The 27,629-nt window shown below is 47.2% G+C and overlaps 1 protein-coding gene across 2 annotated transcripts in view; it reads left to right on the top strand.

Moving 5' to 3' along the window:
- MED13 (mediator complex subunit 13) overlaps positions 1-27,629 on the top strand; it is a 176,794-nt gene that overhangs the window by 130,094 nt on the left and 19,071 nt on the right. For both annotated transcript variants that reach the window (XM_081945361.1, XM_081945360.1), the window contains exons 17-23: positions 2,396-2,563; positions 7,442-7,665; positions 15,820-16,009; positions 18,070-18,505; positions 22,538-22,754; positions 25,541-25,732; positions 27,039-27,262. In XM_081945361.1, the coding sequence (XP_081801487.1) occupies positions 2,396-2,563; positions 7,442-7,665; positions 15,820-16,009; positions 18,070-18,505; positions 22,538-22,754; positions 25,541-25,732; positions 27,039-27,262 (1,651 nt within the window). The remainder of the gene's footprint in view (positions 1-2,395; positions 2,564-7,441; positions 7,666-15,819; positions 16,010-18,069; positions 18,506-22,537; positions 22,755-25,540; positions 25,733-27,038; positions 27,263-27,629) is intronic.

Consider the following 27,629-nt stretch of genomic DNA (forward strand, 5'->3'; position numbering starts at 1 on the left):
CTGAACAATTATAGCCTTCGGTGTCATCTCAGTGGGAAGTTCACAACTTCATACGCAATTCTCGTCAAAGTTCAGGAATGTTAGAGCTGTTTAACCTACAGAGTTGGCTGGAAGAAAAAACCCTTTAGGTTAAGAGAAAATTTTTTTGACTTACGGCTTCAATTGAGCCCCAAATTTCCGTTGCTAACCAGGACAGCTGGGAAGTGAGTTTTGCCCCATGTTACGACTTTTCTCGCCACACTTGTTAAGTGAATCACTGCCGTTGTTAAGTTAGTAACCTGGGTGCGATGTCGGTCGGGCCTCCACATGGACTTTGCTTGCCGGAAGGTCGCTAAAGAGGATCAGCATGACCCCCGGGACACTGCAATGGTCATAAATGCGAGTTGGTTGCCAAGGGTCTGACTTTTGATGACGTGATCATGGGGATGCTGTAACAGTCCTAAGCGTGGGAAAACGGTCATACGTCGCTTTTTTTCAGTGCCGTTTTAATGTCTTAACGGTCGCTGAATGAACTGTTGTAAGTCGAGGACTACCTGTGCTTGGAACCCCAGTGACAAAGAGGAATGTGGGAACGGTATTTCATCAACTTTGAGATTTGGGATCCTTCAGTCTGCAGAATGATCTGTTTCAGTTTTAGCAGTCCGCATTCAGTCCATTGCAAGCAATCCTCAATTTACAGCCATTTGTATAAAGATAAAATGGCACTGAAAAAAAAATGACTTAGGATTCTTGTTTGCAATTTAAACCATTGCAGCATCCCTAGGGTCACATGATCAAAATTCAAAGGTTTGGCAACTGGCTGATATTTATGACAGTTGTAGTATCACGTCATCCGCTTTTGTGTAAAGGTAAAGATAAAGGTTCCCCTCGCACATCTACTGTATGCTAGTCGTTCCTGACTCTAAGGGGCGGTGCTCATCTCCGTTTCAAAGCCAAAGAGCCAGCGTCTCCGTGGTCATGTGGCCGGCATGACTCAACGCCAAAGGTACACGGAACGCTGTTCCATTCCCACCAAAGGTGGTTTCCTATTTTTCTACTTGCATTTTTACATGCTTTCGAACTGCTAGGTTGGCAGAAGCTGGGACAACTAACAGGAGCTCACTCCGTTACGCAGCGCTAGGGATTCGAACTGCCAACCTTTCTGATCGACAAGCTCAGCGTCTCTAGCCACTGAGCCACCACGTCCGTTCTTTGTGACCTTTTGACAAGATTCACTTAACAATCGTGTGACTAACTTAATACATGAAGTGATTCACTTAACAACTGCGTCAAGAAATGTTACAACATGGGGCAAAACTCACTTAAGTGCCTCGCTTAAGCAACAGAAATTTAGGGCTCAGTTGTGGTTGTAAGTCAAGGACTACCTGTAGATCTTTAAGGAACTAGTCAGACCTTAGTTTGCATAGATCAGGGGCAAGCAATTATGGCAACTTTATGACCTGTGGACTTCAACTCCCAGAACTCCTGAGCTGGTATGGCTGGCTCAGGAATTCTGGGAGTTGAAGTTTCCAGGCTATAAAGTGATCAGAGTTGCCCTGGTATAGATTCCTATGAGCACAGTCTGAATAATGTACTAAATTGTTAGCTGTTATTGTTCCAAATTGATATAAGCTTTACAGTACAAAATGTGCTATGTTAGAGAGCAATCCTTACCTTCTCCAGTCAACAGCCAAGGGGAAGTTGTGATTATTTTTTTATTTGTAAGAATTTTTTCTCATGAGAGAGCAGGCTTGCAGTAGAGATCCTCCTTTGATCATGGAAATTTCCACAGGGATGTTTTGTAATTTATCGGGAATAAAGTCTTGGATTTATTCTGTCTTAAATATTTTTCTCCCTGTTCCAACTTGTGAAAACAAGAAGGTCATCATTTAAAAGGCCTCACTCAGTGTCACCAGAGTGTGTTAGCTTTAAATAGATTGAGGAGGGATAGAATAACCCTCTACAGGTATCTGAACACACACACAAAAGGCCAAGATCTGATTCCTATATTTCCTATAATTCTACATGGTTTATGTTATAGGAAGGCTAGTTCCTCTTGAACCTCCAGGAAAAAAATGACTGACAAGAATTATTTGATAGTGAAACCAACTGTCCCTGAGATGTTGAGCTCTAAATTTCCTTCCTTCCTTCCTTCCTTCCTTCCTTCCTTCCTTCCTTCCTTCCTTCCTTCCTTCCTTCCTTCCTTCCTTTCTTCTTTCCTCCCTCCTTCCCATCCGTCCATCTGTCCTGGAAGAAATTGACTTCTAAAGCTGAAAATGCCTCCTTGCTGCTCCTTAATCCAGTGTCTCTTGAGCCGTAAGGCCTGGCCTTTAGAAAGATAGCTGTTAACAATTAGAAACAATGGTCCGTTCTCTGCTTCCCAATTCATCTGAATGAATTTTTTGTGTCCTTCCAGTTGTAGACGTGAGCATGCAATGTTCTCAGGACATCCTTCGCATGCTGCTCTCGCTCCAACCAGTTCTTCAGGATGCCATTCAGAAAAAACGAACGGTTCGATCCTGGGGTGTACAAGGGCCCCTCACGTGGCAACAGTTTCATAAAATGGCTGGACGAGGCTCTTACGGTAAACATTGTCTGTGAAGCATGACTGTCCTTTAATCCAGGGGTCTCCAGCTTTGGCAACTTTTAAGAGTGGTGGACTTCAACTCCCAGGATTCCCCAGCCAGCAAGGAGTTTTGGAGTCCACGAGTCTCTAAAGTTGCCGAAGTTGGAGACCCTTACTTGGATCGACTGCGTGCTGGTTCTTTCTTTTAAACGGTCTTAGCTTTTATTTATAGAGAAGAAGAATCCTGGAAACAGTTTAAATGGTAGTTACAGAATTGTGGCAAGATATTGGACATGAAAACTGTCCAGGGATGTGAAAATTGGAGGCCTATAAATGCGAGAGGAACCGCAACGTGACTCTAATGTTGTGCTGCCACCTCAAAATACAATCTAACAAACCACGCAACATTATTTCATAGATTGTGGTGAAACCCTAGTTTGTCCAGTAAATAATTGCCTGCTTGAGTCAGTCCGGCAAACGATGGGCATTTTCAATTCTGATCTCCCCTCCTTTTATAACTACCAAATCCAAGCCATGAGAAACATGGTGCCTAAAAGTAAATCTAAACTGCCTTGTTGGAAACATTTTGGCAATTTTACATTTTGGCAATGAAACAGGGTAAGTAAGGATGTCCACAGAGGAGGTAAAGGAGTGTTTGTGTGTGTGTGTGTGTGTTTCTGTGTGTGTGTTATCCTGTGCGCCGCTTGGAGAATCCAAGCATGGGTTTAACTTTTGTCCATTAGCCTTGAGACTGAGTTTAAAAAGTCTTGGCCACGCCCCCTCTAGCTGGTATAGCTCAGCTTTTTAACTCAGTCTAGCTTTGGACAGACGTAAATAATTTTTCTAGGCAAACTTTATTTGAATTGTTACTCTTCATGTCATTTAATTTCTGTTATTTTTCGCTGGATTAATCCTACATGACTTAAGAGTCTTATTCTGATTGTTTGGCTGTGGGTGAGTGTGCTGGATATGGATAGGGCAACATCAGGCAAATGGCACGACCTGTCTGCTTGCTGTAGAGCCAGGGGCTCAGATAGGTCGTGGAATTTGCGTGACATCCTTGTATGTGGGCCGTCGTAGTGTTGAGCCAGTTTACTGCTGCTGCTTCTGCTTCTGGTAACTAGGTCTCTGAAACTTCTGCATGCTTCTGTGACTTTTGATTTGGGTGACTGAGCTTTGTTATAGATATACATTGGGATGGTAGGAACACTCGGGGCTGTGATTTCTAAACTGGGAGAGACGCTTCAACAGATACAGTTAGAGTATTAGACCTCTCAGTCCAGAGTCAAGTGCTACCCTGTTTCCTTGATAATAAGACCACCTCAAATAACACCGTATTTTTCGGAGTATAAGACGCACCCTTTTCCCTCAAAAAAGAGGATGAAAATCTGGGTGCGTCTTATACACTGAATACAACATTTTTTGCCTCCTGAAACCCCGCTCCCTTCACCAAAATGGCCATGCAGAGCCTTTAGGAGGCTTCCAGAGTGCTCCTGGGGCCTGAGGAGGGCAGAAAAGAGCAAACAATGGGCTGTTTTTTGCCCAATTTTGCCTCCCCCCCCTAGCCCCCAGGAGCACTCTACAAGCCTCCTAAAGGCTATTCATGCCTGTTTTTTGCGAAAAATGGGCCATTTTTGGGAGGTTTGCAGAGTGCAAAAACTTTTTTTTTTTTGCCTCTTCAAAACTTTGGTGCATTTTATATTCTGAAAAATACGGTAAGGCTTTTGAGCACATGCCCTCCCCCCAAAAATAAGCCCTCCCCGAAAATATTGCAACGCAGCAGCAGCCAGGAGGCGACCACACTCGCCACCTCCTGCACCTCAAAAATAATAAGACCTCCCCCAAAATAAGGCCAAGCGCTTATTTCGGGTACCAAAAAGAAAATAAAACCCTGTCTTATTTTGGGGAAAACGTGGCAGGAACAGCTAAGACCCTGTGTGAAACTTCCAAAGTCTCTAGAAATTTGTCTCTAGAAGAGGAGTCTCTAGAGCAGTGTTTCTCAACCTTGGCAACTTGAAGATGTCCGGACTTCAATTCCCAGAATTCCCCAGCCAGCGAATGCTGGCTGGGGAATTCTGGGAGTTGAAGTCCGGACATCTTCAAGTTGCCAAGGTTGAGAAACATTGCTCTAGAACAATGATGGGGAACATTTTCGGCACCGAGTGCCCAAATCAGAACGCATGTGCATACTCATATATGCAAGTGCGCTGGAGTGCCGGCAACGCGAAGACCAGCTGGCCGTTGTGCATGCATGCGCCAGCCACCTGCTGTTCGGGTTTCCGGCATGCACAAGCTCACCAGGCAGCTCGTCTTTGTGGAGCACCAGAAACCCAAAGATTAGCTGGCTGGCGCTCGCATGCCTGTTTTTTGGCCATTTTCGGGGCTGTTTTGTCAGGCCACTGTCTGGCGCTCCGGCACCTGTGAAGATCAGCGTGCTGGAAACCAGAAGAGCAGCCGGCAACATGGCGTGTGCACACAGAGAGGGTTCTGCGTGCCATAAGTTCACCATCACGGCTCTAGGATGAAGTCTCCAGAAGAGGAGCCGAGATTGAGGAAAATGCATACCGCCCACAGGCGTGAGAAGGGGTTTCTTTGGGGTGGGGTGGGGAGCTTGCTTAATTATTCAGTTGAATATTATTTATTAAACTTAATTATTCAGTTGAAATAAGTTGAGCTGAAGCTCATATACTTTGGACACCTAAAGAGAAGGGAGGTCTCCTTGGAGAAGACCCTGAGGCAGAAGGAGAAGGAGACGGCAGAGGGGGAGATGGTTAGTGTATCATTGACGCAATGGAATGGACAAATTCCGAGAAACAGTGGAGATTGGTGTGTGTGTGTGTGTGTGTGTATGTGTGCTGTGGTCCATGGGGTCACAAAGAGTTAGATATGACTTAATGACTGAAGAACAACAATTATTCCATAGCTCTCTCGTGGAGAGAAAACTCCATGCAGTCTGGGACATTGACTCCATTATCAGAACTACAATACAATACAATACAATACAATAGTAGAGTTGGAAGGGACCTTGGAGGCCTTCTAGTCCAACCCCCTGCCTAGGCAGGAAACCCTATACCGTTTCAGACAAATAGCTATCCAACATCTTCTTAAAGACTTCCAGTGTTGGGGCATTCACAACTTCTGGAGGCAAGCTGTTCCACTGATTAATTGTTCTCACTGTCAGGAAATTCCTCCTCAGTTCTAAATTGCTTCTCTCCTTGATTAGTTTCCACCCATTGCTTCTTGTTCTACCCTCAGGTGCCTTGGAGAATAGTTTGACTCTCTCTTCTTTGTGGCAACCCCTGAGATATTGGAACACTGCTATCATGTCTCCCCTAGTCCTTCTTTCTCTTAAGCTAAACATACCCAGTTCCTGCAACCGTTCTTCGTATGTTTTAGTCTCCAGTCCCCTAATCATCTTTGTTGCTCTTCTCTGCACTCTTTCTAGAGTCTCCACATCTTTTTTACATCGTGGCGACCAGAACTGAATGCAGTATTCCAAGTGTGGCCTTACCAAGGCATTATAAAGTGGTATTAACACTTCACGTGATCTTGATTCTATCCCTCTGTTGATGCAGCCTAGAACTGTGTTGGCTAGAACTGTTAGTTTTACTACTAGTAAAGAGTTAGCTTTACTAGCAAAACCTTCACTGTGTTGTTTCCAGTCTATTGGAAGAGGGTGTGTGTGGTTTGAGCCGATTTAATCAAGAGAGCCACTTTGGCCCGATGATTAAAGCACCATGCTAGAAAGCGGGAGACCATGAGTTCTAGTCTCAGCTTACCCTGAAAGTCAGCTGGGTAACTTTGGGCCAGCAACTCTCTGTCTCTCAGCCTAACCCCACCTTACAGGGTTGCTGTTGTGGGGAAAATAGGGAGGAGTTAAGGTGTAAGTTTGGCTACGTTGTCTGCCTTGACTGAGTTTTAAAAATAATACTTGTAAAATATTTGTGCAAATAATAAAAAGGCAGAATATGAATTAAATAGAATAGAGTAGAATTCTTTTATTGGCCAAATGTGATTGGACACGCTAGGAATTTGTCTTTGGTGCAGATGCTCTCAGTGTACATAAAAAGACAAGATACATTCGTCAGGAATCCTAAGGTACAACACTTAATGATAGTCACAGGGTACAAATTAGCAATCAGGAAACTATCAATATCAATATAAATTGATACAAGCCACAAAGTTACAGTCCTGCAGGCATAAGTGGGAGGAGATGGGTGATAGGAAGGATGAGAAGACTAATAGTAATAGTAATGTAGCCTTAGTGAATGGTTTGACAATGGTGAGGGAATTATTTGTTTAGCAGAGTGATGGTGTTAGGGAAAAAACTGTCCTTGTGTCAAGTTGTTCTGGTGTGCAGTGCTCTATATTGTCGTTTTGAGGGTAGGAGTTGGAACAATTTATGTCCAGGATGTGAGGGGCCTGTAGATATTTTCACAGCTCTCTTTTTGACTCGTGCAGTGTCCAGGTCCTCAATGGAAGGCAGGTTGGCAGCCATTGTTTTTTCTGCAGTTCTGATTCTCCTCTGAAGTCTTTGCCTGTCTCATTGGGTTGCAGAACCAAACCAGGCATTTTTGAGGTGCAGATAAGAAACTCAATAATTCCCCCGTAGAACTGAATCAGCAGCTCCTTGGGCATGAATGAAATCAAAATGAAAACAAAAATCAAAATCCATCAATGGGCTTAGAATTAGATTCTTGGAAAAAAATTTAGACTGCAATGGCGCTTTCCAGATGTTTTGGAGTGCCAATTCTCAGAATCGCACTGAAAACTTTTCTATGAACTTGAGAACTCGTCTGAAGGTGTCACGGAGGAGTTTTATATTCCCGCTCCATTAGGATATCTGGGAAGAAAACGATATATTTATTTTTTTATTTTTATCCCTCCCCTCCCCAGGAACCGATGAGTCTCCTGAGCCACTGCCCATTCCAACCTTCTTGTTGGGGCACGATTATGACTTCTTGGTGCTGTCGCCTTTTGCCTTACCATATTGGGAGAGGCTAATGCTGGAGCCCTACGGATCTCAGAGGGACATCGCCTACGTGGTGGTGTGTCCGGAGAACGAAGCGCTGCTGAACGGAGCGAAGAACTTCTTTCGAGACCTCACTGCAATATACGAGGTGAGGAATTTTAAGGGCACGGGAGTTCCAGGGCCCCTCCCCCACCCCCTACCCCCAAATGAACATCCGTCAACCCCTGCATTCCAGCTGTCAGCGGGAAAAGTCCTGCAGGGCCCTCTCTGAACAAAGCAACTAAAATGGATGGCCGAGGAAGATGAAAGCTGCGTCTTACGGAGGTGCCATCCTGTGGTTACATTTTGTACTGCCCTCCTGCGCTACGGCTACAGACCTTGTAATTTGGGGGATGCTGAACTCTTTTGTCTGTTCCAGAAGGCCCAGATGGCATGACTTCCTAAAATATATACTGGTAGCCCTCGACTTAACAACAGTTCGTTTAGCGACCGTTCAAAGTTACAACGGCAATGAAAAAATGTGACTTTTACGACCGTTTCCCACACTTACACAACCGTTGGAGCATCCCCATGGTTAGGTGATCGAGATTCGGACACTCGGCAACTGGTTCATATTTATGACAGTTGCAGTCTGTGATCCCCTTTTGCGCACCTTCTGACAGACAAAGTCAATGGGGAAGCCAGGCTCACCTAACAATAATAGCTGCCGTGATTCATTTAACAACTGTGGCAAGAAAGGTCGTAAGATGAGGCAGAAAGTACTTAACAAAGTCTCGCTTAGCAACATAAATTTGGGGTTCAATTGTGATAGTAAATCGAGGACTCCCTGTATTTTAAAATGTTTTGAACCTCCCTCCCTGTTAACTACTCTTCCAGGTTATGGTGTTATTCCCAGGTTTATTAAGGATGGGAGGGGAAATTAGTTTGATTTGACCTTGTTTTACAGTGGTTTTCCCCAGACACTCTTACCTGTCGCATTAAATAGCTTCTTGACGGTTGGAATCACACAGCTTCTTAATTCAGGGCCCAAATTAACCTGTTTCCTGGGGTTTGCCGTACATGGTGGATTATTAACTAGACAGACAGACCGAATTTGTAAATATCATGTGACAACAAAACAAACCAACTTAGTTAAGCAAGCATAATAATATGGTGCCCATGGAACTCCCAGATCCTGAAGTGAACTGGTCAAGTACATTGTGTGAATCCGGCCAATGTTTAAAATGGAAAAGTTTCTAGCTTGCAAAAAAAAAGGCATGAGATACACTTTGATGCACATTATACAATAATAGGTCTTTCAAAGTAAATTATCCATCATGCATGCATTCAAAATGTGAAAGTTTTAATAATAATAATAATAATAATAAATTTGGATTTATTAGCCGCTCCCTTTCCAAGTAGGACTCGGGGCGGCGTACAATGGAGCATAAAACATAAAAAATATATAACAACACCAAACGTACATACATACACAACATACCTACATACATACACGGAGGAGGAAACAAATTACATCAATAGACAGTTAAAAATCAACTTTAAAATACCCCAATTGTAAAAACCCAATAAAAATTAATATTTAAGGACAATTTAAAACAGTTTGGAGGAATGGGAAAATTACGATTGCGATTGAGCCAGGCCGGATAATTGAAAGAGGTGGGTCTTCAGCTGTACACGGAAGGAGCGGAGATCGGAAGTAATCCTGATGTCACGGGGGAGGTCATTCCACAGGGCTGGGCCCATCACAGAGAAGGCTCTGCTCCTGGGTGTCGCCCCCCGACACTGTTTGGCGGACGGCACCCGGAGAAGTCCCTCTCTGTGTGCGCGAATTGGTCATAGGGATGTGTGGGGCAGGATGCGATCCTGCATATAACTAGACCCTGTGCCATGGAGCGCTTTAAAGATCATAATCAAAACCTTGAAACGCACTCGGTAGACCACAGGCAGCCAGTGCAGCTCGCGCAGGAGAGGTGTTACAGGGGAGTATCTAGTCCTCCCCATAATCACCCGCGCGGCCGCGTTCTGGACCAACTGTAGTCTCCGAGTGCATCTCAAGGGAAGCCCCATGTAGAGAGCATTGCAGTAATCCAGGCGAGACGTCACTAGCGCATGGGTGACTGTGCGTAGGGCATCCCGGTCCAATAAGGGGCGCAATTGGCGCATCAGGCGAACCTGATGGAACGCCCCCCTTGCCACGGCTGTTACATGGTTGTCCATGGACAGCCGGGCATCCAGGAGGACGCCCAAATTGCGCACCTGTTCCATGGGGGCTAGTTGGACGCCCCCGATGGCCAGAGATGGAAGCACCTGGTTGAACCGGGAGGCCGGAAGCCACAGCCACTCCGTCTTGGAAGGGTTGAGTTTTAGTCGGTTGCCATCCATCCAGACCCGTACGGCCTCCAGACACCGGGACATCATTTCGACGGCCTCATTGGGGTGGTTCGGAGTGGAAATGTATAGCTGAGTATCATCAGCATACAGATGATATCCCACTCCAAAACCACGGATGATCTCGCCCAGCGGTTTCATATATGTGTTGAACAGGAGAGGCGAGAGCACCAATCCCTGTGGCACTCCACATGTGAGTGGCCTCCGGGTCGAACTCTGCTCCCCTGTCAACACACGCTGCGTCCGACCAGAGAGGTAGGAGCCAAACCACCGTAAAACGGTGCCCCTGACTCCCAGCCCCTCTAGCCGGTGCAACAGGATACCATGGTCGATGGTATTGAACGCCGCCGAGAGATCTAATAGGACCAGGATAGAGGAACAACCCCTATCTCTGGCCCTCCAGAGATCATCAACCAATGCGACCAAGGCCGTCTCCGTGCTGTGCCCGGGTCGGAAGCCGGACTGGCGCGGGTCTAGATAATCATTTTCCTCCAGGTGACGTGGGAACTGCTGTGCTACCACACTCTCTACAACCTTCGCTAAAAAAGGAAGGTTGGAGACTGGACGATAATTGACTAGGTCCGTTGGGTCCAGGGAAGGCTTCTTGAGCAGGGGCCTCACCACCGCCTCTTTCAAGGCGGCCGGTAGAGACCCCTCACCCAACGAGGCGTTCACCAGGCCCAGGAGCCAGTCGCGCGTAACCTCCCAGGATGCCAGTACAAGCCAGGAGGGACACGGGTCCAATAAACATGTGGTGGGTCGCAGACGTCCACGCAACCTGTCCAAATCCTCGATGGCAACCGAGTCAAACTCCTCCCAAAGCGGTCCCTCAAGACTCGCAACGGGCGTCTCTACTGAACCACTGAAAGGGGTCCATCCCATCCGGATTTGAGCGACTTTGTCCTGTAGATAATTCCCAAACTCCTCTGCTCTGCCCTGTAGTGGGGCTTCCCGTGGTCTCTCAAACAAGAGGGAACGGGTCACCCGAAACAGGGCGGCAGGGCGGTTATCTGCAGACGCAATAAGAGCGGCGCAATGTTGACGTTTGGCCGCTCTTAATGCCACAAGGTACGTCTTCAAATAGGCTCGTGCCTGTGCTCGGTCAAATTCGGAGCGGGAGGATCTCCAACGACTCTCTAGGCGTCTCTTGTGGCGTTTCATCACCCTTAGCTCCTCGGTAAACCAAGGTGCCAGGGTGGTTCGTCGCCGCAGGAGAGGCCGCAAAGGCGCCACCCGGTCTAGGGCCCCGGTAGTCGCACTATTCCATGCGACTACCAGGTCCTCCACTCGGGGGCGGGTCAGGTCCACAGGAGGTGGCCCAAGTTCCGTCTGGAACCTATCCGGTTCCATCAGGCGCTTGGGGCGGAACCATCTAATACCTTCCAGTTCCGCCTCCTCGCGGCGGGGGGTAGCACCAGGGAAGTCCAGCCGGAGAAGTGAGTGATCCGACCATGACAGGGGAATAGTGTCTAGATCCCCTATTCCCAGATCACTCGTCCACTGGCCAGAGACAAAAACAAGGTCCAGGGTGTGGCCTCCCCTGTGAGTAGGGCCCTGAATTAACTGGGTCAGGTCCATGGCTGTCATGGAAGCCATGAACTCCCGAACCCCCTCAGACGCTTCTCCCATCGACGGCAGATTAAAATCCCCCATCACTAAAAGTTTGGGGGTCTCAACCGCCACCGATGAGATCAGCTCAAGGAGTTCGGGCAGGGCCGCTGAAGTATAGCGAGGAGCCAGGTATACTATCAGCAGGCCCAACTGCCTCCCTGGGCCCCATCTCACGACGAGGGACTCACACCCGGATGTCTGCGGCACGGTGAACTCTCTCGGCTCTAAGTCTTCCCGGATAATCACTGCTACCCCACCGCCCCTTCCCTGGGCCCGAGGCTGGTGAAATGCTCGATAACCTGGCGGGCACATTTCCACAAGGGGTAGACCTCCCTCGTGGCCCAACCAGGTCTCGGTTATTCCGGCGAGGTCCGGGTCCCCCTCCAAAATTAGATCGTGGATGAGGGGGGCCTTATTGACAACGGACCTCGCGTTGCACAACAGCAGTCTCAGGCCTTGGGTCTGTAGATCCTGACCACCTAGTATGCAGGGGTTGGTGCAGACGACCGGGAATGACCAAAAACCCCGGTCTCCCAACCGACTACGCGCTCTTAAACTGTCCTCGCACCTGCCCCTCCCCACGACTGTTGGTATTAAGGAGCCCTGCACAGGAATGCTATCTTCCCTCTCCTCCCCCACTCCGCTCCCTCCTCTTTCGACCACACCTAGGTGCCTGGCTCTTCCATCCCTCCTAACCGGTTCCCCCCCCCCCATCCCTACAACCCCTCCCCCCCCCATCCTTATAACCCCTTACAACTTTTAAAAAACATTTAATTAAAAAACCCCTTAACGTGCGCTTCCTCCACCTCTCTGGGTTAATGAACCCGTCCTCAAGGTGGGCCCTTGAAAGGGCAGGAGGCCATAGCTGCGAGAGGGGGGAATCTCGTAGCTGTAGTAGGTCTAGCCTCGTATATAACATGATTAGACAGGGCCAAAGCTCGTCAAGTGGGAGCTGTCGGTATTAATATGCATTGGCAGCCTCAGATCCCACTAAGGGGATAGTCCTGGCAAAGGATAGACAGATGGAAAAAAGTCCACATCTTGGATGGAAATGATGGGCTGATGGAAATAAGATAGCCAGCTGGTGAATAGAGGGCTGCAGCTAAGGGGTAGTTCATAATGGGCGGTAGGGGCGGGTAGCCCATGATAGAGAGTAGTAAATGAGTAGTAAATGGGTGGGGGGGGGCGGGTTTACATACTCATACCACAAGAGGCAAAATATAGAGTATACCACATCTTATTCTGTAAATGTGCCAACTCCTTAAAGACAATCACTTTCTCTAGTCTTAACGCCGTTCTGTCAACCCGCCTGAGTAAACCAAACCGGAAACATGACAAAATGAACTAATCAACTAATTCTAGTTTATTGTAAGCCTACATTACGGATAGCCTTAACTATTGACTTAACGACCGCAATTGGAGCCAGAATTTCCATTGCTAAGCAAAGTGGCTCTTAAGTGAGTTGCAAACAATTTTACGGCCTTTTTTTTTGGAGGGGAGGGGGCACGATTGCCAAGCAAATCACTGCAGTTGTAAAGTGAATCATGTGGTCATTAGACTTTTTCTAACGTCGTTAGCTGTGAAGTCGTGTCCAACCCATCGCGACCCCATGGACAACGTTCCTCCAGGCCTTCCTGTCCTCTACCATCCTCTGGAGCCCATTGAAGCTCATGCCGACTGCTTCGGTGACTCCATCCAGCCACCTCCTTCTCTGCCGTCCCTTTCTTCTTCTTTTGCCCTCCATCGTTCCCAGCATGAGGCTCTTCTCCAGGGAGTCCTTCCTTCTCATTAGGTGGCCAAAGTCTTTGAGTTTCCCCTTCAGGATCTGGCCTTCTAAAGAGCAGTCAGGGTGGATCTCCTCTAGGACTGACCAGTTGGATGGCCTTGCAGTCCAAGGGACTTGCAGGAGTCTTCTCCGGGGAGTCCTTCCTTCTCATTAGGTGGCTAAAGTATTTGAGTTTCCTCTTCAGGATCTGGCCTTCTAAAGAGCAGTCAGGATTGATCTCTAGGATTGACCGGTTGGATGGCCTTGCAGTCCAAGGGACTCGCAGGAGTCTTCTCCAGTACCCAAGTTCAAAGGCCTCCATTCTTTGGCTTTCCTTGTGGTCCAACATTCACAGCCATGGATTGCAACTGGGAAAACCATAGCCTCGACTATATACACTTTTGTTGCCTTTTGTTCTAAAGTACCCTTGGACTAAATTATACCCTCCCAAAGGGACATTCAATCCAAGAGAGCTGGACTATATGTACTCAGATTCACATTTATTTACCACGCACAGTAATGAAGAGCAAAATGGAAAAAGTAATCAAATATAATTTGAGGGTGAGCAAAAAAGCCTTTTGCATCTAAGGCTATAATTTTTCAACCTAAATTACTACCATGGAACGTGATGTGTTACTTCAGTTGCAAAGGTTTGCTCAAAAGCAGGTAAACAAAGAACGGCGTTCAACTTCTGCCAAAGTAAACTACAGAGTAAATTCTAAAGTACTTTGAAATTCACCTCTCTTGCTTGTTTGCCCACCTGCGTTCCAACTTTTGGCGTTGTTTGACGAGAACAGTAAAGGACCCAAAATTTGGGCAAGGCTTATTTAATAAAAAGGGCACTTGTTTCTCTTTACCAGTACAGGTAGTCCTTGACCTACAACCGTTCATTTAGTGACTGTTCGACGTTACAAAACAGACAGCCCTGAAAAAAGTAACATAGCCGTTTTTCACACTTACGACTATTGCAGCATCCCTGTGGTCACGCGATTTATATTCAGATGCTTGACAACTGACTTGCCTTTAGGATGTGAGGCAGTCCTCGATTTACAATGGTTCATTTAGTGGCTGTTCAAAGTTACAAAAAAAGTGACTGATGAGCATTTTCACACTTACGACCATTGCTGCATCCCCGTGGTCACGTGAACAAAATTCAGACGCTTGGCAGCTGACTCATATTTATGGTGGTCGCAGTGTTCCGGGTTGACCTTTTGCGACCTTCTGACAAGCAAAGTCGATGGGGAAGCCGTATTCACTCAACGACTGCGTTACTAACTTAACAACTGCAGGGATTCACTTAGCAAATGTGGCAAGAAAAGTCATAAAAGGGGGCAAATTTCTCACTTAGCAACCTAGATTTTGGGCTTAGCTGTGGTCGTACGTCAAGGACTATCTGTAGCCCTGGACTTACAGCTGGTCGCTTAGCAACCATTCAAAGTTATGGCTACTTACAACCCAGATTTGTAGTTCCGATAATGCAATAATACAATGTAATGTCCCTCCCCTTCCTCCAGTCACGTGACTGAACTTCGGGCACTTGGCAACATGGCCACATTTGTGACCATTTGCCGTGTCCTGTCACGTGACCACATGTTCCCCCTCCCAACCCCACATTTCCTTTTTTTTACTTTTTGCAAAACTGAGTCCCTAAAGAGCCATTGGCTCATGTAAAAAACGCAGATTAACTTAGCATATTTTTCGGAATATAAGACGCACCTTTTTCTCTCAAAAAGAGGCTGATAATCTGGGTGCATCTTATACACTGAATACAGCATTTTTTGCCTGCCAAAACCCTGCCCCCTTCACCAAAATTGCCATGCAGAGCTTGTTGAAGGTTTTCAGAGTGCTCCTGGGGGCTGGGGAGTGCCATTTTTTTGCTCAATTTTGCCACCCCCCAGCCCCCAGGAGCACTCTATAAGCCTCCTAAAGGGTATGCATGCATTTTTTTTGACAAAAAACGGGCCATTTTTTGCTGTTTTTGGAGGCCCCCATCCCCCCAGGAGCACTCTACAAGCCTCCTAAAGGCTATTCGTGCCTTTAAAAAAAAGCAACACGTTTTTGTGAATAATGGGCCATTTGTGGGAGGTTTGCAGAGTGCAAAACCTTTTTTTATTATTTGCCTCTTCAAAACCTTGGTGCGTCTTATACTCCGGTGCGTCTTATACTCTGAAAAATATGGTAACTGTGGTAATTTGCCAATGACCACTGCAAGAAAGATTCCAAAATTTACAACTCTCGTGACTTACGACCGGCATGGGCTGGCTCCATTAGGGTCATAACTCCCTGCATTCTTTATTCCCCAGTATATGCTCTTTAAGATGGGTTAGGACAGGGGTGAGAAACCCATGGGCCGGATGCGTCACATGCTAGCCCCGCCCACCCCCATTTTAGCGCGGGGGGGTGTAAAGTCATGATAGGTCATGTGACGACAACGTAACGCCGTGAGTTTGACACCTCTGGGTTGAGTCCATTGGGCAAGGATCCGTCAACCAATGCTTTGCATTCACCGTGCTTCCTCCTGCGTCTCTTCTTTTGCAGTCCTGCAAACTCGGCTTGCATCGGCCCATCTGCAAACTCTTGCCCGACGGGATCATGCGAGTGGGATCCACTGCTTCAAACAAACTCTCCGAGAAGTCGGTGGCCGAGTGGTTCTCGCAGACGGCTCACGCCAACAAGGAATCGTTTTCCAGGCTCAAACTCTATGCTCAAGTCTGCAGATACGACCTGGGTATGGTTTCTATCCCACTCACCCACCCACCAATCCTCCATTTTTCCCCCACCCCTCCCCTAAAGTTTGCAAAAATAATACATAAATACAAGTACGTGGAACAACGTTGGAACATTTTTAATGATGCTGGCATTCGAAAGTGGCAAACTCATCCCTGCCCTTGGCTGTGCAGACTATCACTCTGATATCTTGGGCAATTATCCTGCGTGCTGCTTGGAGAATCCAAGCATAGGTTCAGCTTCTGTTTGTCTGCCCGGGGACTGAGTTATTTTAGAGTCTTTAGCCACTCCTCCTAGGCTTGACTGCCTTCAGTTTCTCAACTCAGTCAAGCCCATCAGGTGTGACTTCGACTCTCTCCTCAATCGCTGGGCAGAGAAAGAGACATTGTACCTTAAATTGGATCTTTCAGCAGCAGCAGCAGCAGCTTCACAAAACTTCAAAGGCTAGTAGCAGGTTCTGAACTGGCTATGAGCAACAGTGGCTCGTTCGGAGGACTAACCAGGCCGCCATGTAATACAGACGATCGCTCCGATATCTTGAGCAAATTTATTTGTGTTTATTTGGCACACCTCTCCTGCGTGTGGCTTTGATCACAGCTGTTATTGAGACTTGGCTGCTAGTCAGACGTGGGGGGGGGGGAACCCCTGCATTGCCATCTTGTGTCCAGTACGCAGGATTCGAGGGCGATATTTTGCTGCAGCCCAAAAGTTGAGATGTCCTTTTGGTTTCCAGTTCCTTGTCTGTTTCTGCTGCACACACACACACACACACACACACACACACACACACACACACGCCCCATGTCCTGCATGTTTGGCACAAAAACGCAAAGCTTTGCAGAGCATTTGGGTCTGTGTACCAAGGTGTTCGGGTCGTAGTAACTCACGGGGAACACTGGGAGGTGCAGGGTGGTTTCCAGCTCACCATTGCAGGTGGAAAAATGGATGGGGTAAGATAAACCTGTCCTTCAAGAAAATGTCTCCGTTTTGGAGATTGGCTTATCTTTCCTGCGAACTGAAATTTTCGAGCACTCTCAGCTGAATGGATGCTTCGTTTAAATCAGGGGTCTGCAAACCTCGGCAACATTAAGACTTGTGGACTTCCACTCCCAGAATTTAAGACTTGTGGACTTCCACTCCCAGAATTCCCCAGACAGCGCTGTCTGGGGAATTCTGGGAGTGGAAGTCCACAAGTCTTAAAAGTTGCCAAGGTTTGCAGACCCCTGGTTTAAATAAATAGCAACGATACCAGAATAGCACTGATACCTTTGCAAAAACAAAGCCACTGATTTCTAGGTCCCAAAGGTGCTTTTTCCAGCTGGACTTTCTTGTTTCACTTCCTCTCTCTTTGAAAACACTTCATTTCTCATCCCAGAAGAAGCTCCATTCAGAAAAAAAAAAAACTCAAATTCCCTTTTGGAAAAAAATCAGTTTTGGGACCTAGAAATCAGTTGAATTTTGCTGATTCAACTGGACCTCTCGAAATACCGATTTTTTTTTAGTATAAGACGCATCTTTTTCCCTCAAAAAAGAGGGTGGGAATCTGGGTGCGTCTTAATACATTGAATACAGCATTTTTGGCCTCCCGAAATCCCGCTCCCTTTGCAAAAATGGCCGTGCATAGCCTTTAGGAATCTTCCAGAGTGCTTCTGGGGGCTGGGGAGGGCAAAAATGAGTGAAAAACTGACTGTTTTTTGCTCCCCCCCCCCCAGCCCTCTAGAGCAGGGGTGTCCAAACGGGAACTTTAAGACTTGTGGACTGGGGAATTCTGGGAGTTGAAGTCCACAAGTCTTAAAGTTCCCAAGTTTGGACACCCCTGCTCTAGAGCATTCTATAAGCCTCCTAAAGGCTATGCCTTGGTGCTCCAAAAAATCTCATACTCCGAAAAATATGGTATGTTCTTCAGAAGCGAAACATTTTCAAGGAAAAAAACAAATGCAAGAAAAAAGCCAGTTGCCTTTTGAAAAGGGGGGGAAAAAAGCACCTTTGGGACAACCACGACCTGGTTGGTTTAAAAATCTCCGTAGACATTGATTTCTATGTGCCTTTTTCTGTTTCAAGGTCCCTATCTTGCTACACAGCCATTGGACAATTCCTTGCTTTCCCAGTCCAACCTCGCTCCTCCCACCAGCCATCCTGCTTCCACCCAGCCTCAGGTTGCAGGCAGCTGCACTCCATCCTCCACCGCCAGTAACGCTGCTGTCCCGATGAATTCGAGCAGCGCCATCACCTCCGCTACCACCACTGCCAGCTCCACCTTGACCACAACCGCTGCTTCATCCTCTTCTTCCAGCCTGGGCAGCGTGATGCCGGCCAGCAAGGCCTCTTCGTTTCCACCTTTCGGCAGCATGAACAACGCAGCCCCTTCCTCCCTTTCCACGCAGACCACGGCCGTCCAGAATGGGCAGGCAGGGATACAGCACCCGCAGCAAACAGCAGGGATAACCGGGGAGGTCTTGCCTGCCCCGACGCAGCCGCATCCGGAGGTTTCCGAAAGGTAACGTTTTTATTATTCCAACTGGCTCTGGTGAACAGGTAGTCCTCGACCTACGTCCATTCCTTTCGTGGCCGTTCGAACTTGCAACACGGAATGGGACCATCCATCACAGCCAACTTGTTTGCGGGACAACTCGCTACCGCCATCTTGCCATGAAGCAACTCAATGCGGGGCAATTTTAACCATTCCATTTAATTATTTAAAATAAATAAAAAACTGTTTTCATTTTGCCGTTCACATTTCATTCTGTCCCTCCTTTTTCATTCTTTCTTTAGTGATTCTATTCTACCATTTCTTGGTGTTAGTGTAATGCTTGTTCTGCAGCGAGTTGTCCCACAGCAAATTGGCCATGAGGTGTTATCCCATGGCAAGTTGGCTGTGGTGAGTTGTCCCATGGTGTGTTGGCTGTGGCAAGTTGGCTGTGGCAAGCAAGTTGGCCATGGTGAGTTGTCCCATGGAGAGTTGGCTGTGGTGAGTTGGCTTATGGGAAGTTGGCTGCAGTGAGTTGGCCATAGTGAGTTGGCCCATGGGAAGTTGGCTGTGGTGAGTTGGCCCATGGCGAGTTGGCCGTGGCGAGTTGTCCCATGGAGAGTTGGCTGTGGTGAGTTGGCCCATGGTGAGTTGGCCATAGTGAGTTGGCCCATGGGAAGTTGGCTGTGGTGAGTTGTCTCATTGGGGAGTTGTCTGTGGTGAGTTGTCCCATGGAGAGTTGGCTGTGGTGAGTTGGCCCATGGTGAGTTGGCCATAGTGAGTTGGCCCATGGGAAGTTGGCTGTGGTGAGTTGTCTCATTGGGGAGTTGTCTGTGGTGAGTTGTCTCATGGAGAGTTGGCTGTGGTGAGTTGTCCCATGGAGAGTTCTCTGTGGTGAGTTGTCCCATGGAGAGTTGGCTGTCGTGAGTTGGCCATAGTGAGTTGTCCCATGGAGAGTTGGCTGCCGTGAGTTGGCCATAGTGAGTTGTCCCATGGAGAGTTGGCTGCCGTGAGTTGGCCATAGTGAGTTGTCCCATGGAGAGTTGGCTGTGGTGAGTTGGCCCATGGTGAGTTGGTCATAGTGAGTTGGCCCATGGGAAGTTGGCTGTGGTGAGTTGTCTGTGGTGAGTTGTCTCATAGAGAATTGGCTATGGTGAGTTGTCTCATGGCGAGTTGGCCGTGGTGAGTTGTCCCATGGAGAGTTCTCTGTGGTGAGTTGTCCCATGGAGAGTTGGCTGTCGTGAGTTGGCCATAGTGAGTTGGCCCACGGGAAGTTGGCTATGGTGAGTTGGCCATAGTGAGTTGGCCAATGGGAGGTTGGCTGTGGTGAGTTGGCCATAGTGAGTTGGCCATGGGATGTTGGCTGTGGTGAGTTGGCCATAGTGAGTTGGCCCATGGGAAGTTGGCTGTGGTGAGTTGGCCCATGGCGAGTTGGCCATGATGAGTTGGCCCATGGAAAGTTGGCTGTGGTGAGTTGTCTCATGGAGAGTTGGCTGTGGTGAGTTGGCCATAGTGAGTTGTCTCATGGGAAGTTGGCTGTGGTGAGTTGTCTCATGGCGAGTTGGCCGTGGTGAGTTGTCCCATGGAGAGTTGGCTGTGGTGAGTTGGCTGCCATGAGTTGTCCCATGGAGAGTTGGCTATGGTGAGTTGGCTGCCGTGAGTTGTCCCATGGAGAGTTGGCTGTGGTGAGTTGGCTGCCATGAGTTGTCCCATGGAGAGTTGGCTGTGGTGAGTTGGCTGCCGTGAGTTGTCCCATGGAGAGTTGGCTGTCGTGAGTTGGCCATAGTGAGTTGGCCCATGGGAAGTTGGCTGTGGTGAGTTGGCCCATGGGACGTTGGCTGTGGTGAGTTGGCCATAGTGAGTTGGCCCATGGGAAGTTGGCCATGGTGAGTTGTCTCATGGCGAGTTGGCCGTGGTGAGTTGTCCCATGGAGAGTTGGCCCATGGGAAGTTGGCTGTGGTGAGTTATCCCATGGAGAGTTGGCTGTGGTGAGTTGGCCCATGGGAAGTTGGCTGTGGTGAGTTGGCCCATGGGACGTTGGCCATGGTGAGTTGTCCCATGGAGAGTTGGCTGTGGTGAGCTGGCCATAGTGAGTTGGCTTATGGGAAGTCGGCTGTGGTGAGTTGTCCTATGGTGAGTTGGCCATGGTGAGTTGTCCCGTGGCCAGTTGGCTCTGGCAAGTTAACTATGACGAATTGTCATAGACCTGTTACAAAAGTAGCAAAAAATGATTTATGATTGGTCCTTGCATTTACAACTGTTGAAGCATCCCCAGGATAAGATGATCAAAATTCACGTCCTTGGCAACCAGCATGCATTGATTATGGTTACAGCGGCCCAATAGCATTAGCACTTATATACCACTTCATAGTTCTTTACAGCCCTCTCTGAGCGGTTTACAGAGTGAGCCTCCAACAATCTGAGTCCTCAGTTTACTGACCTTGGAAGAATGGAAGGAAGGCTGAGTCAACTTTGAGCCAATCAGGATCGAACTGTGGACAGCCGGCAGTCAGCAGAAGTAGCCTGCAGTACTGCATTCTGACCACTGTGCCACCACACAGATAGTCCTTGACTTACGACTATAATTAAGGCCAAAATTTCCATTGCTAAGCGAGACAGTTGCTAAGTGGAGTTTTGCCTCATTTTACGATCTTTTTTGCCACACTTGTTAAGTGAATCACTGTTGTCCTTAACTTAGCAACACGGTTGTAAAGTGAATCTGCCTTCCCCGTTGACTTTGCTTGTCAGAAGGTCACAAAAGGGGATTGTCAGGGTTCCGTTCGATGCCCTAAAATGTCAACTCATGAACCATTCCTGACTTGCTCTCAGGTTCTCAGGGATTGTCACGATGTTAAAAAGTTTGCTAGGCCTGAACTGACTGAATTGACACTCAAGAGTTAAACTAAGAAAGCTTTATTGCGCAGGTCATAAAACAAAATGTTATCTGAAAGTGATTTATTGCGCATGCTTCACACATTCCAGAACTTATCATTCCTTTCTTCTTTGTCCGGCTGCCAATTTGGTAGACGGAGCTTTCATTATCAAAATGTAACAATTTAGTTAACTTTTCTGTTTTATTTACTTTTTATTATTTTCGTATTAAAGTTTGTTTATTAATTAGAATACTTCTCAAAGACTTTTATTTTATTTTCTTAATATCTCAAAAGATATGCTGAAGGGAATCAGCCCGGTCCATTGATCTCACATTTTCTCCAGGGTGTTTTGTTTTTCCCCTGACAGGGATCCCATGGCCATAGGACACTACAGCCACATGCTACTTGCTGTGTGTCTGAATTTTGACTGTGTGACCATGGGGATGGTGCAACAGTCGTGTGAAAAACGGTAATAAGTCACTTTGTTCAGGGCGCGGTGGCTCTGGCTGAGCACCTGGAGTTTGTCGATTAGAAAGGTCAGCAGTTCGGCAGTTTGAATCCCTAGTGCCGCGTAATGGAGTGAGCTGCCGTTCCTTGTCCCAGCTTCTGCCAACTTAGCAGTTCTAAAGCAGGTAAAAAAGCCAAGTAGAAAAATAGGAGCCACCTTTGGTGGGAAGGTCACAGCGTTCCGTGCGCCTTTGACGTTTAGTCATGCCGGCCACGACCACAGAGACGTCTTCGGATAGCGCTGGCTCTTCGGCTTTGAAACGGAGATGAGCACCGCCCCCTAGACTCAGGAACAACTAGCACACATGTGCACGGGGAACCTTTACCATTACCTTAGTACAGGGGTGTCCAAACTTGGCAACTTTAAGACTTGTGGACTTCAACTCCCAGAATTCCCCAGCCAGCTCTGCTGGCTGGGGAATTCTGGGAGTTGAAGTCCACAAGTCTTAAAGTTGCCAAGTTTGGACACCCCTGCCTTAGTAACTTCGAACAGTCATCAAATGAGTGGTTGTAAGTCAAGGACTACCTGTACTCATCCTTGGAGGTTTGGGAGCTCCATCTCTTGCACGGGAGGAGCAGAGGTCAGCCTTGTTGAACGGCAAGCATTGCACAGGAGTCTATTTCCTTACAAGAGAGAAACTGTCTGCATCTCACTGCCGTTCTGTTTGCAATCTCCTTCCAGCACTATGGAACGGGACAGAGTCGGGATTCCCACCGATGGCGATTCCCACGCGGTCACCTACCCGCCTGCCATTGTTGTTTACATTGTGGATCCTTTCACGTATGAAAAGAAAGAAGAGAACAGCTCCTCAAACGTCTGGACTCTTGGTCTTCTCCGCTGCTTTCTAGAAATGATCCAAAACCTTCCTCCTCACCTTAGAAGCATCGTGGCTGTTCAGGTAAGCCGCTGATTGTGGTTTTGCCTGGTACCTAGATCGCACACATGCGCAGGTGGAAGTTTTGCTCGCTTGCGCGGGCCGCTTATCAATGATCCACAGCCTAAGGGATGGGGACCCCTGGTATAGATGACAACAACACTCCTGACATCCATGCTAGGGTGTTTCCTTGCTTTGGAATGGGGTATATTGGTTAGTGACTGCAAGGGTCTGTGCCAACCTTGGTTGGCGTACTAGCAAAGCGGGCAATGTTTGAGTCTCGGCAGATGGCTGCCCCGCTGGCCTTTTCCTTCCCAAGCGCCTTCAGCATTTCAGTTGCACGTCTCAGAATGCGTGAGAAAGCCAACAGACGAAACAGTCTCAATCACACAGAAGGTCCGTCAGTACCCCGTTCCCCTGAAAATAAGACCTTCCCAGATTAAAAGCCCAATCGGGCTTTCGAGTGCATGCGCTAAAATAAGCCCTCCCAGAATATATTGCAATACAGCAGCAGCCATGGGGTGACCACGCTCGCCACCTCCTGCACCTCAAAAATAATAAGACCTCCCCCAAAATAAGGCCAAGGGCTTATTTCGGGGGGGGGGGGTCAAAAGAGAATAAGACCCTGTCTTATTTTCGGGGAAACAAGGTACAACCTACCAAAGTGTCTATCCTCTGATTTGTTATTTATTATTTGGACTTCTAAAATTGCAGAAAGTATGGAGGGGTGCATGTAAAAATCACCTTACTTGTGTAACAATTAGGTTTTGTAGTCAACTTTATTTCTTTGTGTGAGAAAAAAAAATTGGCGGCCAACGGCAGCGTTTACCTTTAGTCTTTAGTTAGTTAGTTAGTTAGGAAATTAGTTATTAAATTTGTTCGCTGCCCGTCTTGCCACAATGTGACTCTAGGCAGCATAGAATATATATATAAATAAAACCATACATCTATGTCTAAATATGTCAAAGCTAATGAAAAATCACAATAAAATATATGTGTAGAAAATAATGGAGAAAACGGAATACTGAGTTCTAATGGGATGCTTAAGGGGACACAGTGGCTCCGTGGCTAAGGTGCTGAGCTTGTCAATCAGAAAGGTCAGCAGTTCGAATTCCTAGCACCGTGTAATAGAGTGAGCTCCCGTTACTTGTCCCAGCTTCTGCCAACCTAGCAGTTCAAAAGCACGTAAAAATTCAAGTAGAAAAAATAGGAACCGCCTTTGGTGGGAAGGTAACAGCGTTCCAGGCGCCTTTGGCATTGAGTCATGCCGGCCACATGACCACGGAGACGTCTTCGGACAGCGCTGGCTCTTCGGCTTTGAAACGGAGATGAGCACCGCCCCCTAGAGTCAGGAACGACTAGCACATATGTGCGAGGGGAACCTTTACCTTTAATGGGATACCTGAATGTGGGAATTTTAACATTTTCTCTCTCTTTTTTAATAGCACTGAAGTCATAGCAGTGTCCTAGTATGCCCAGGGTTCTCCATTGCTGGCATGGTAGTTCAAATCTTGAATAGGATTCTTGCCTCACACGGCATCTGCTGGGACTCACTGTATCAATGGGGCATAGCATCTTCCCCTCCCAAAGTGTGACTTTGGGGTTCCACCTCAGGCGGTAGATCACATATGCCAGTCCAGTATCTGACAGTTAGAACAATTAATCAGTGGAACAGAATTTGCCTCCAGAAGTTGTGAATGCCCCAACACTGGAAGTCTTTAAGAAGATGTTGGATAGCCATTTGTCTGAAACGGTATAGGGTTTCCTGCCTAGGCAGGGGGTTGGACTAGAAGGCCTCCAAGGTCCCTTCCAACTCTACTATTGTATTGTATTGTATTTCTTTCATCTAAACCAGTGGTCCCCAACCTTTTGGGCACCAGGCACTGGTTCCATGGAGGGAGGTTTTTATGTGGATCGGAAGCGACGTGGTTTCGCGTGTTGCCTGCATCCCGCAGAGGGGACTTCACTTGTTTGCAAGGCCTGGTTATTGGCATGCCATGGCCCTGTGCCGGTTCATGGATCGGGGGTTGGGGACCCCTGAGATAAACGATGCTGAGCTTCAATGTTTAGATGGCCTATACCAGGAGTGTCAAACTCAAGGCCTGGGGGCCGGATTTGGCCTACGGGGTGCTTACCGTATTTTTCAAGAGCCCGTTTTCGCTGGCAGAGTGCTCAGGCCACTACAGTTGCCCCCGATACGAGTGACAGCGAGCTGGCCATGCTCCCCGCCCTGGCCCGACAAGGTCAAACACAACCCTGATGTGGCCCTCAATGAAATCGAGTGTGACACTCCTGGCCTAGACTTTGGTATCTGAATATACAATACAATACAATGCAATAGCAGAGTTGGAAGGGACCTTGGAGGTCTTCTAATCCAACCCCCTGCCTAGGCAGGAAACCCTACACCGTTTCAGACAGATGGCTATCCAACATCTTCTTAAAGACTTCCAGTATTGGGGCTTTCACAACTTCTGGAGGCAACTTCTGTTCCACTCATTAATTGTTCTAACTGTCAGGAAGTTTCTCCTCAGTTCTAAGTTGCTTCTCTCCTTGATTAGTTTCCACCCATTGCTTCTTGTTCTACCCTCAGGTGCCTTGGAGAATAGTTTGACCCCCTCTTATATAGATCTTTTTATATAGATCTATATAGATCTTTTTAACAGTTATATTTTATTGTGCTTTTTGTAATCTAGGAGGAAATGTTATATATATGAAAGCCCATGTATGATAACGGCACATGCTAAATAAATAGAATGCCCAGATTAATAGACATTTCTTTCTCTCTCTCTCTCTCTCTCTCTGGTGCTTAGCTTGTCCCTTGCCAGTATCTGCTGCAACCCGTCAAGAACGAAGACAGGCAGATTTACACCCAGCACTTAAAATCCCTGGCATTTTCCGCCTTTACCCAGTGCCGAAGACCTCTCCCAACGTCCACCAATGTGAAAACATTAACAGGGTTCGGCCCGGGCTTAGCGGTGGAAATGGCACTCAAAAGTCCTGATGTGAGTACTGCCAATGGGAGAACAAGGTGAAATTCTAGTGGAGTTTTGAGAAACATTCGCTGAATAAAAAAAGGTGCTTGCAGGTTATGAGCGCACCTTGCTCTCAATTGGGAAAGGTTTAGAATGCTTCTAAATCGGACACCGTCATGGGCAGAAGAGAAGAAACTGCCGTCGTCTTTTGCTATAGAGGTAGTCCTCGACTTACGGCCGTTGCTTTAGCAGCTGTCACCAGTGACAGTGCCACTGAAAACCTGCGACTGGTCCTTGCTTACTTACGACTCTTGCAGCATCCCTGCAGTTCACGCGATCGTCATTTGTGACCTTCTCAGGCACCTTAAGTCGAGTCAATGGGTTCACTTAATGACCATTTATTTATTTATTTATTTATTTGATTTGATTTCTAGACCGCCCCCTCTCCCCGAAGGGACTCGGTGACCATGTGATTTGCTTAACTGCCATGCAAAAAAAAAAAGGTCGTGAAATCTCTTATGCCATGACACTTCATCGCTTAGCAGTGGATGTTCTGGTTGCAGCTGTGGTCGTAAATCCAGGACTATGGGTAGTCCTTGATTTAGGACCACTATTGAGCCCAACATTTCTGTTGCTAAGCGAGATAGTTGCTAAGTGAGTTTTGCCCCATTTTATGACTGTTGTTAAGGGAATCACTGCAGCTTTTAAGTTAGTAACACAGCTGTTTAAAATAATCCAGCTCCCCCATTGGCTTTGCTTGTCAGGAGGTCGCAAAAGGAGATCACGTAACTCCGGGACACTGTAACCGTCATAAATATGAATCAGTTGCTAAGTATCTTGAGTTTTGATCACGTGTCTACGAGGATGCAGCAATGGCCATGAGTGTGAAAAATGGTCATAAGTCCCCTTTTTTCAGTGCTGTTGTAAGTTTGGACAGGCACTAAATGAACAGTTGCAAGTCGAGGACTACCGGTGCCCGTAGTTTTTCTTTCCCCACATCTCTGCTCAACTTTAGAATCATGTTCTTCAACGCCAAACTTGGCAACATGATTAAAATATTAGAACGACGGTCTATTTATTGCTAGGCCGTACTAAGTTTAACGAATGAGCTGCCTTCTCGGCTGCTTTCTGTGCACAATTGAGAAGGGGGTGTGGAATTAGCGATAAATGTGAATGATGCATTTGTGAAAACAGAAGGTGGGTAATATTGGTTTGGGAGAGACACAAGTCTATTTTATTTTTAAAAAATATATATATGACTAATGACTGGAAAACATAGCTAACGTTTCCAATATTCTGTTTTTCTTCCCCCACCCCCTCTGTGCGCTCTATGCAGAGACCGGAGTGTATTAAACTGTACGCTCCACCTTTCATCCTGGCTCCTGTCAAAGATAAACAGACTGAGCTGGGGGAAACATTTGGCGAGGCTGGGCAAAAATACAACGTGCTTTTTGTGGGCTACTGTCTGTCCCACGATCAAAGGTGGCTCCTTGCATCCTGCACAGATCTCTACGGAGAACTTCTGGAAACCTGCATCATAAACATTGACGTACCAAACAGGTACACCGATATCCTTTCCTCATTTTTTTGTGTGTGTGCGCGCGGTATGTTTGAGATTGTTAAGTCAAATAGGGGACAGTGGCCTTTTAAGATCATTTAGCAGCCCGTTTTAACGGAAGGCTCCGACGGTTATGTTGCAAGTATAAGGATGGTAACAAGAGTTCTCGTTTCTATAAAGCAGGGTTTCCTAACCTTGGGCAATTTTAAGACCCGTGAACTTCAACTCCCAGAATTCCCCAGCAAGCCAAGAATTCTATAAATTATCAACTAACGACAGATGTGTTCTGTCTATTCTCCTGTTTATTTATTTTTTTCTTATTTTAGGAGAAAATACAGTATGAATTCTTCTCTTCCAGAAATGATCTTA

Source organism: Natrix helvetica (genome assembly GCF_964273705.1).
Source record: "Natrix helvetica genome assembly, chromosome: 2".
NCBI classification, from domain to species: Eukaryota; Metazoa; Chordata; class Lepidosauria; order Squamata; family Natricidae; genus Natrix; species Natrix helvetica.